This window comes from Bison bison, unplaced genomic scaffold (assembly GCF_000754665.1).
Source record: "Bison bison bison isolate TAMUID 2011002044 unplaced genomic scaffold, Bison_UMD1.0 scf7180017864508, whole genome shotgun sequence".
Taxonomy (NCBI): domain Eukaryota; kingdom Metazoa; phylum Chordata; class Mammalia; order Artiodactyla; family Bovidae; genus Bison; species Bison bison.
The window spans coordinates 15,547,647-15,557,797 of record NW_011495064.1 but is presented as its reverse complement, the minus strand read 5'-3'; the positions used below and the strand labels follow the sequence as shown (position 1 = coordinate 15,557,797).

At 38.7% G+C, this 10,151-nt stretch overlaps 1 protein-coding gene across 2 annotated transcripts in view; it reads right to left on the bottom strand.

The window, feature by feature from the left end:
- The window catches only part of SLC30A6 (solute carrier family 30 (zinc transporter), member 6), a 48,605-nt gene that overhangs the window by 13,254 nt on the left and 25,200 nt on the right, over positions 1-10,151 (bottom strand). For both annotated transcript variants that reach the window (XM_010829815.1, XM_010829816.1), the window contains exons 11-13: positions 8,180-8,282; positions 7,242-7,289; positions 6,048-6,116 (exon numbers count right to left, since the gene is read on the bottom strand). In XM_010829815.1, coding sequence (XP_010828117.1) covers positions 6,048-6,116; positions 7,242-7,289; positions 8,180-8,282 — 220 coding nt within the window. The remainder of the gene's footprint in view (positions 1-6,047; positions 6,117-7,241; positions 7,290-8,179; positions 8,283-10,151) is intronic.

The following is a 10,151-nucleotide window of genomic DNA, read 5'->3' as shown; positions in this document are numbered from 1 at the left end:
TATTTTTACCAGCCACCAAGTGAAACAACTCCTGAATGGGAGAGGCCATTTATGGATGTCTGATCAAAGGATCCTCAGATACCAAGTAGTGCTGATGGAAAATCCAGGTCTGACTACATCCCCTTGTGAGATTCTTAACCCAGCCTACCCCTGAGGACTCTCTCCCCTTCCACTCTTGCCTGGAAACCTTGAGAGGGATTGTCAGAAGACCCTCTGACCAATCCTGAGGAAATCTGGTACACTGATGGAAGCAGCTTTGTCTTGGATGGAAAAAGAAGATCTGGATATGTAGTAGTCTCCAATTTTGAGACCATAGAGGCCAAACCTTTGCTACCAGATACTTCAGTCCAATTAGTTGAGCTCATGGCCCTGACTCGAGCTTAGAGCTGGGAAAAGGAAAAAGAGTAGCCATTTACAGACTCCAAGTATGCCTTTCTGGTGGTACATGCACATGCTGCTGTTTGGAAAGAGAGAGGCCACTTGATCATCTGAGGGTCCCTAATTAAATATGGTGATCAAATCCTTAGGCTCTTGGAGGCAGTCCATCTGCCCACTGGAGTTTCAGTCTCCCATTGTAAAGGACACCAAAAAGGGAGCACAGAAGTGGCACGAGGGAACCAAGCAGCTAATGAGGCAGCTAAGAGAGCAGCATTACAGAACAATGACCTAATTACAGAACAATGACCTAACAGGGGTTGCCACCCTAGTTCCACAGACTAATTTGCCAGAAACTCCTTCATATACTGAATGTGAGACTATTAAAGCTAAGAGTGAGGGCTTTCAAGAAGATCATATGGGGTGGTTCCAAAAGGAGGGACTCCAATGGAAGTTGGTTAACTCCTTACATGCCACCACTCATTTAGGGGAGAAGGCCCTCCAAAGATTACTAGAAAGGTCCTTCAGAGGAATAGGCCTCCAAACAAGTATAAGGCAAATGGTCTCCTCTTGTCCCACTTGCCAATTAAACAGCCCCCAAGGAGTGCGAAGACTCCAACTGGCCCAGCCTGTCCCAACAGCATGGGACCTACCCAGGAAAGGGCTGGCAGATGGACTTCACCCAGATGCCAGTTTCTCAAGGGATTAAATATCTACTAGTTATGATAGATAAAAAGATAACCCAGGAGACCTCCCTAGGATGGAAGGAGGCTTTACCAATAGCTCTTCTCCGTACCCGTATTGCCCCTAAGGAAGAGGTTGGTCTTAGTTCTTATGAGATGCTATATGGGAGACCCTGTAATACTTTCTACACCCACAGCAGTCAAGGTACCAGGACACGACTCCTGGATTCACTACTCACGAGTCAAGCCATGGAAGAAAACAGAAGAGGACACTCAATACACCTGTGAGCCCCTGGGAGATCTCAGATACCTATTCAGAACTACAAATGAGGGTCATTCTAATAAACACCCCCAAAATCAAGTTTCTGGGGATAAGATTTCTCAAGTCAGCTCTAAAGAGCCAACACAGCTTGGCAGAGGTTGTACTCCAAAACAGACAGGAGATAGATCTCCTTATCCCTGAACAAGGAGGGACTTGAGCCATCTTGAATGAGACATATTGTTTCTGGGTAAATACCTTCAGCTAAGTTAAAGAAAGTCTCACAGTCCTCAAGAAAAACACAGTCCTCAAAAAAAAATCTCCTACAGAATCTCAAAGAATGAGCTAGAGAGTTCCTGGGGTGGGTGGCTCCAATCCCTATTTGGTGGATCCTTCTCCTGGCGAGGGGGAATTTGGAGTTGGCTAATGCTCCAACTAATCCCTGTTATCACCATATTGATGCTGCTTATGATTGCTCCATGTATTATCAATTGTCTAACCCATTTTGTCTCTGCCCAGGTCAACAAGCTACAACATGCGGTGCCAGTTCAACAAGGATATATAAAACTACACCTGACCGTGGAAAATATCACTCACCCTTAGATGGATACTGCTATAAGAACTCTGAGGCTTGAGATTAGCAAGAGGGGGAGGCCCAATGCCCCTCAATGTCCCAGCTCAGCAAGAAGTGCAACAGAGACCTTGATGCCCCTATTCCTAAAGAACTGGGCCTCCCATCTCTTGAGGGGGGAATGTTAGGTAGCTAGAATAGGAAAAAGGAGTCCAAAATAGTGGTGGTTAAAAGACAAAGAAAGGAAAAAGCCCACAAAAATAGAACAAAGGAAGGTCCAAGGACCAGAGTGAGGACCTCAGGTGAAACAAACCGCCCTCCTGGCTAGCCCAATTTACACAGGGCAGGTTCAAGGGGAGGAGAAAGAAGATTAAAAAGGAGCCAAAATTGAGCTCCTCTCTTCTTTTGGGTTGGCCCATCCTCCCGCCTTGAGGATGTATTTTCCTTTGCTTGCCAAATAAAACGGAGCTGTAACTGAGCTGTAACACTGGTCCACTGCTTCAAATTTTTGCTGCGGCGAGACAGAACTGAGGAAATTACACACTCCCCTGACAAAACTGGAGAAGGCAATGGCACCCCACTCCAGTACTCTTGCCTGGAAAATCCCATTGACAGAGGAGCCTGGTGGGCTCCAGTCCATGGGGTCGCTAAGAGTCGGGCATGACTGAGCGACTTCACTTTCACTTTTCACTTTCATGCATTGGAGAAAGAAATGGCAACCCACTCCAGTGTTCTTGCCTGGAGAATCCCAGGGAGAGAGGAGCCTAGTGGGCTGCCATCTATGGGGTCGCACATAGTGTCGGACATGACTGAAGCGACTTAACAGCAGCGGCAGCAGCTGACAAAACTATACTACAAAAACTATAGTAATCAAAATAGCACCGTACTGGCACAAACCAGACACACAGATCAATGGAACAGAACAGAGAACCCAGAAATAAATCCACACACATACAGTCAATTAGTCTACAGTGAAGGAGGCAGAAAATACAAAGGGGAAGAGACAGTTCCTTCAACAAGTAGTGCTGGGAAAAGTGGATAGCTACATGCAAAAGAACAAAACTAGAACATTTTCTCATACCATGTACACAAGTAAACTTAAGAAAACACAAGCAGTAATAAGCTCCTTGACATCAGCCTTTGCAATATTTTTTTGATCTGTCTCCTCAGGCAAGGGCCACAGAAGCAAAAATAAGCAAACGGGACCTCATCAAACTAAAAGGCTTTTGCAGTGAAGGAAACCATCAAAGGCAGCCTACTGAATGGGAGAAGATATTTGCAAACAGTATGTCTGATGAAGACATAAAAGAGCTCATTCAACTCAACATCAAAACCCTCCATCCCCAATTAAAAAATGGCCTTGATCCTGTATGCTGCATAGCACAGCTAAGGAAAAAACAAACAAACAAACATATATTAGAGGACTGATTAAATAAAATATGGTATATTCATATATTGTAAAATTCTGCAATCATTATTAATTATGCTGGGATTCTTGAAAGACAGAAGCATTGGTAGCATTTTTTGAAATGTCCCGAATATCCCCATAAAAACAAAAACTAAAACAGCAAATTCAAATACCTATGGACAACACCTACCCAAAAAAAAAAAATAAATAACACAACACCCTAAGAAAACCCAAATACAAACTGTAAGACCTGTAAGGTATCAGCATCTGTGGAGGAGGATACAATAGGGCATCTGATTGACCTAAAAACCTCACAATAGGTAACTAGCTCTTCATGGAAATCTAGGACAGTGAATTTGAGAAAGGCAGCCGGGAAATGGAAGGTGTTTCGCACATTTCAGTACTGGGTGAATGCACTGGGTCTGCAACAAGATATGAAGGACTGGAGTAGTGTGACCCTGTGAGCTCTCAAAAGTAACCAAGCAAAGCTCCCTTCCAGCACAAAGCCCCACATTAAGAAGAAACAGCTGGGAAGAGAATCTAAATTGAGCAGCAGAGTAGAAACAGAAGATAAAGAAGGTTCAGATACAAATGGGAGAGGAACAGAACCAGGAGGGAAAAAAGCTTTCACTTTACAGGCTCATCAGAAGAGGGAACTCTAGAACCATGAATTTAGATACACTACCTTAAACCATTTTTTATTTTAAAATTCAGGAAAACGAATTTCACATAAAAAGGAGCAAAAGCAAAGAACTGAATCCAAATCCTACACATAGTTATTATAAGAAAAAAGGAGAATACAGAATAGATCATAAAAGATTGGAAAGATTTACCTACAAAACTGATGAGAACTATGACTTTCTTTTTCAAATCAATTTTTGAATTGATTAAGAAGAATATAAATCAAAATAGAAAACCTAGAAATGGAGTGGCAATTAGAAATACATGAAAAAAAATTTTTTTCAGGGAATTCCCTAGTTGTCCAGTGGTTAGGACTGGGTCCTCTGACTGCTGTGGGCCTGGGTTCAATCTCTGGTCAGGGAACTAAGATGTGGCAAGTCATGCAGAATGCCCACTCCCAAATTTCTGAAACAAAGATTAAGCTAGAAAAGCAATAAACATACAGGTATATTATGAAAAAAAAAAGATAAAAAGAGAAGTTTTAAAAATCAAAGGAAATTGAGATACTAAGTAACTGAAAGAAAATAACAAATATGAAAGAAAGGTAAAGCTCCACCATGCTTATAATAGGCATTTCCAAAGAAGAAAATCAAAGCAAGAGAAGAGAATATTAAGAACTTTAATTAAAGAAAACTTTCCTGAAAGTTTTAAAGAACTGTTTCTAAAATAACATTATACAAGGGTATACTGCATCCCTGAAATAACTGACCATCAACACCAAGACACATTCTAGTAAAATTACTGGACTGAAAAAATATTTTAGGCATAGAGGTAAAAAGATCAAGTCACATATCAATGGGAAAAAATAAGACTGAGTCTTCAGGGTTTATCACAGTAACGTCTTATGCCAGAGGTAAGAAACTCAAGAAAATATCTGCTCAGGATGTTATATCCAGCCAAATGATTTTCAATAATGTTCACAACTGTTTTCAACATGAAAAAATTTAGGGAATATTGTTTGCAAGGGCCTTTTCCCTGAAGAATTTACTAGAGAATGAGTTTTAGATATCCAAAATAATGAGTGAGAGAGGGGAAGAGAAGGAGAAGGGAGAGATGAAGTAGCCATTTTTCCATTAAAAGCGTGTAAGTCTGAACTAAAGACTGCAAAGCAGTGATATCATTGAGCTGTTGGACCAACCCTAATCTGCCTCTAAAATCTATGTTACAAAAGTCAAATCCTATGTTTTTTATTTAAAACTGGTACTGTAGAAGAGTAATATTTAATAACATGGAGAACTGTTTATGATATATTAAGTGAAAAGAACAAATTATAAAACAGCATGACCTCATTTTCTAAAGAGTTTAAGTATGTGAATATTAAACCAAAAAATCAATGGCAGTTTTCTTCACATGATACAATTAGGGTTGTTTCAATTTTTTTTTCTGGGTACTTTCCCGTATTTTCTTCATCATTTCTGACATAGGAATAAAATCATGCCATAATAAAATCTCTTTGGTAATAAGGTCAAAACTGGATTAGAAAAGATGGAATTTTATGCTGAAACAGCTATTATTATAACTCTTTAACATATTCAGGAAAAATCTCCAAAATCAGAACTGTAATAAAAAAGAAAATAAAAGCACATTTTACTTTTGTAACATTTTCATATTTAGGAATGTCTGACTATGGATTTTTCTCTTTTGAATAGCCCAGTATTAAGATCATTTAGTTTGAAAGGAAAAAAATGAAAAAAAAAAAAAAAATCCCTTAATTAATCTCAATTAGGTTACTGAATCCATCTACATATTTTACTTTATTGAACAGAAATGGGAATCAAAGGACCCATAAAAATTTTAAAGAAACACTTTTCTCAGTTTTAAAAATTATAAACTATGCTTTAAATTATAACTAAAGTAATATATATAGTCCATGGAATTCTCCAGGTCAGAATACCAGAGTGGGTAGCCTTTCCCTTCTCCAAGGGATCTTCCCAACCCAGGGATCAAACCCAGGTCTCCCATACTGCAGGCAGATTCTTTACCAGCTGAGCCATCAGGGAGCTGGTAAAGAGCCTAAAAATTATAAACTATGTTTTAAATTATAACTAAAGTAATACATAGAAAGCATACCAATGAGCCAAAACCTAGGGTCCAAAAATGCTCATTTCGGACTTCCAAAACTCCATCCAAGGTAGATACCTAATCAAAAACATAGAAATAGGGTTTTTGTATTTGACATATCCAACACAACTCAGTCAAATTATGGATTTGCTCTACACCTAGGAATGACATGGTCAAACCCTGCATGAAGACACTCATTAGCCAAAAGAAGTGCCAGACCATTCACTCAAGATATCATTTCTTCTTGTTCCATACTGAGCCAGGGTCTGTTTTTTTTTTTTTCCCCAGTTTCTTATCTGCACCAATCTCTCTAGAATTAGGTCTTTACTTCCCTCACCCACACCTTGTTCAACAGTGTGTAGTTCTTTTCATCTTGTTAGTATAGTATATGTTTATATCCAGTACTTGAGGTATCAGAATCTTTGTCTTCTCAATGATTTCTTCCTCTGGATTCTCTTTCAACACATTTCTGTACAACATAGGATGTTATTTGGATTTGAGCCAAAAAGAAATTCCAAGGACAGTGTGTAGCCCATTGGTACAGTGGCACAGACTCAGCAGCTGAGACAAGTGGTCAGCTACACTGATCAAAGTGGCCTCTGTGATAGTGACAATCAATAGTTTTAATTACTCTCAACAATCAAATAATTTGATTATCTTATTCCTTCATTAGTTAACAGGTGGAATTTTATAACAATACAAAATCAAAACCTACTATGTGGTGAAGCAATCACCATGTCAAAGTGGCCTCTGACTTAATCAAAACCCTAAGTTTGAATAGGCTTTGTGTGTGTGTGCGTGCTTAGTCTTGTTCGACTCTTTGCAACCCCATGGACTATAGCCTCCTCTGTCAAAGGAATTTCCTCAGCAAGAATGGAGTGGGTTGCCATATCCTCCTCCAGGGGATCTTCCTGACCCAGGGATCAAACCTGCATCTCCTGTGTCTCCTGTACTGGCAGTTGGATTCTTTACCACTGAGTCACCTGGGAAGCCCAGATTTGAATACAGAATCACAATTACCATCTACATTTATTTCAAGTGAATTTGGCTTCCAGACTGAGCAAGTGGTCAAATTTTTCTATTTTTGTCACTATGTTACATAAACTTCCCTAAAATTCTAGAAAGAGCCTGAAATTATTTGTACCCACTCTTTGTATTCTCTAATCATAAATTAAAATGATTTTATTTATTATTCCATCTTACCTCTCTGATAAGTTTGTCCAACTGACCAATAACATGGGGTGGTGTTGTCTGGGGGAAAAAAAATAAAATAGAACATGAATCTAGAGAGATAAAAAATCTTCCAACAGTGGTCCTGAGAGTAAAAAAAAAAAAGCATTTTATACCAGCCTTGGCTTTGTTTCACATGTGCCTTCACATGGTTTAGGAAAGAGAGGTTTCAACTGACTCACTCATCAAGCAACATCAGAAATCCATCCATGCTTATTTCTTATTTTGCAAAGAAGCTGCTATTTCTGTAACCAAATAAGCCTTAAAGGACCAACAAATCAACAAAAAAATCTTTAAGAAAGTAAAATTTTGTATAAGACATAGCACTAGTAAACTAATTGTTATTGTTGCTTCTCGAGAGGGAGATACAACCCATATGTTTTAGAGAAGACATGTGGGAAAGGCATAATGAGAAGTAGAGCCTATATATTCATCTAGTCCTGGGAAACCATCTTTCTAGTCAGGTGTTGTCTACAGGTGTTCCTATTGTTTCAATAAGGAGTGATTTTAAGTTTGAAATTTAGAAGTCTCACTAATTCAAGAATAGGAAATAAGAAAACAATCATAACTGGATTATATAATAGCCAAAATACATTTATCAGGGGAAAATAAGTATCTAAAGAGATTTTAATTAATATTGTTTTTACTTGAAATATTATTAAAGGCAAAGTTTCTCATTTATGCTTTTGTCTTATATATAAATATATGACGACTCATTTGTGCCTATTTTGTACACCAATATAACTTCAACTGGTTCTTACTATACAAATTTCAGAGGTTACTGTTTGGCTTCATCTCCAACAGGACCCTCCTAAAAATTTCATAATCTGGCAGATGAACACGTTTATTTTTATAATCTGGTAAAAGAACATGGCTAATTCTAAGCATGCATACTGAAAGATGACCATTACCTGGAGTAACACTTTCCCACTGTACACGCTCATGGGATACATAGTGCCGAACGTCATCAGAGCAATGGCAATGGCTGACGCAGTGTCTACAGCAAAGTAATTACTAAAAAGAAAAAGCAGTTCTAAATCTTAAATGTATCCTTCACTAGGCTTCTTACAATTTAATCCACCAAACTTTAATTATCTCAAGCAACAGGACTATTTTAACATAGCTGGCCACTACTGCAATGAGAGCATCTCAAAGGAAAAAAGAAAGTTTTCAGAATTCTTTCTTGCCAAAGTTGAAGGGAAAATAACTAATAATTATGTTAATTAGTGTGAAGAGAGATGATGAAGAAAAAAATATATTTCCCTACAATGTACTTTTATCTACTTGTCAACTGTAAATATGTCGTATATATTTATCTGCTGCAACAAATAAAAACCTTTAACTAGTAATTTCTGATAAAGACCAATGGAATTCATCTGTGATTTTATCAATTTGCTGTAAACATGAACTTTCCAATAATTAGTATTAAAAAATGTCAAATTCCCCAGGAATTTCTTAAGATGAGATTCTTAAGAATCTGTTACAGTGAACACTGTGACTGAAGTACAATGGCTCATCAGTAGTTCACAGCTCTATTAACAAGAGAGACCAAAAATGCCAAAGGTTACAAGCTAATCATGTACTCTTTTTCACTTTTTCCTATCAGCTGGGAATAGAAACACAAATAAAGACACAGTTCCCGCCTTTGAAATGACAGGAAACACTCATGTGAAAAATACAAGAAATGACTTTGAGTACAAAGGAGAAGCCCTACAGGGTATCATGGCTGCACAAAGGAGTGAGTAGTGAGCATACAGGGGTAGGATAATCCAGAAAGGCTAAATCAAAAAGAGGTGACATCTGAGCTGAGCCTTCAAAGATGGCCAAAATGAGGGGGACAGGACACTGTAGACAGTGACAGCAACATGTGCAAGGGCATGAAAACCCTAACGCAGTGCAGAAACTATGAACAGTTAAGTACAGGCAGATGGATGGCTAGTAAGGTTGATAGAGGCTTCATCATACTAACAACTTTTAATTTTGTTAGGTATAGAAAGGAGAGGATTTTGAAACAGGAAAATATTATGTCTAGATTTGCAGCTTTTAGTGATCACATCCGCTGGATCATGGAAAAAGCAAGAGAGTTCCAGAAAAACGTCTATTTCTGCTTTATTGACTATGCCAAAGCCTTTGACTGTGTGGATCACAATAAACTGTGGAAAATTCTGAAAGAGATGGGAATACCAGACCACCTGATCTGCCTCTTGAGAAATTTGTATGCAGGTCAGGAAGTAACAGTTAGAACTGGACATGGAACAACAGACTGGTTCCAAACAGGAAAAGGAGTACGTCAAGGCTGTATATCGTCACCCTGTTTATTTAACTTATATGCAGAGTACATCATAAGAAACGCTGGACTGGAAGAAACACAAACTAGAATCAAGGTTGCTGGGAGAAATATCAATCACCTCAGATATGCAGATGACACCACCCTTATGGCAGAAAGTGAAGAGGAACTAAAAAGCCTCTTGATGAAGGTGAAAGTCAAGAGTGAAAAAGTTGGCTTAAAGCTCAACATTCAGAAAACAAAGATCATGGCATCCGGTCCCATCACTTCATGGGAAATAGATGGGGAAACAGTGTCAGACTTTATTTTTCTGGGCTCCAAAATCACTGCAGATGGTGACTGCAGCCATGAAATTAAAAGATGCTTACTCCTTGGAAGGAAAGTTATGACCAAACCTAGATAGCATATTCAAAAGCAGAGACATTACTTTGCCAACAAAGGTTCGTCTAGTCAAGGCTACAGTTTTTCTTGTGGTCATGTATGGATGTGAGAGTTGGACTGTGAAGAAGGCTGAGCCCTGAAGAAATGATGCTTTTGAACTGTGGTGTTGGAGAAGACTCGTCAGAGTCCCTTGGACTGCAAGGAGATCCAACCAG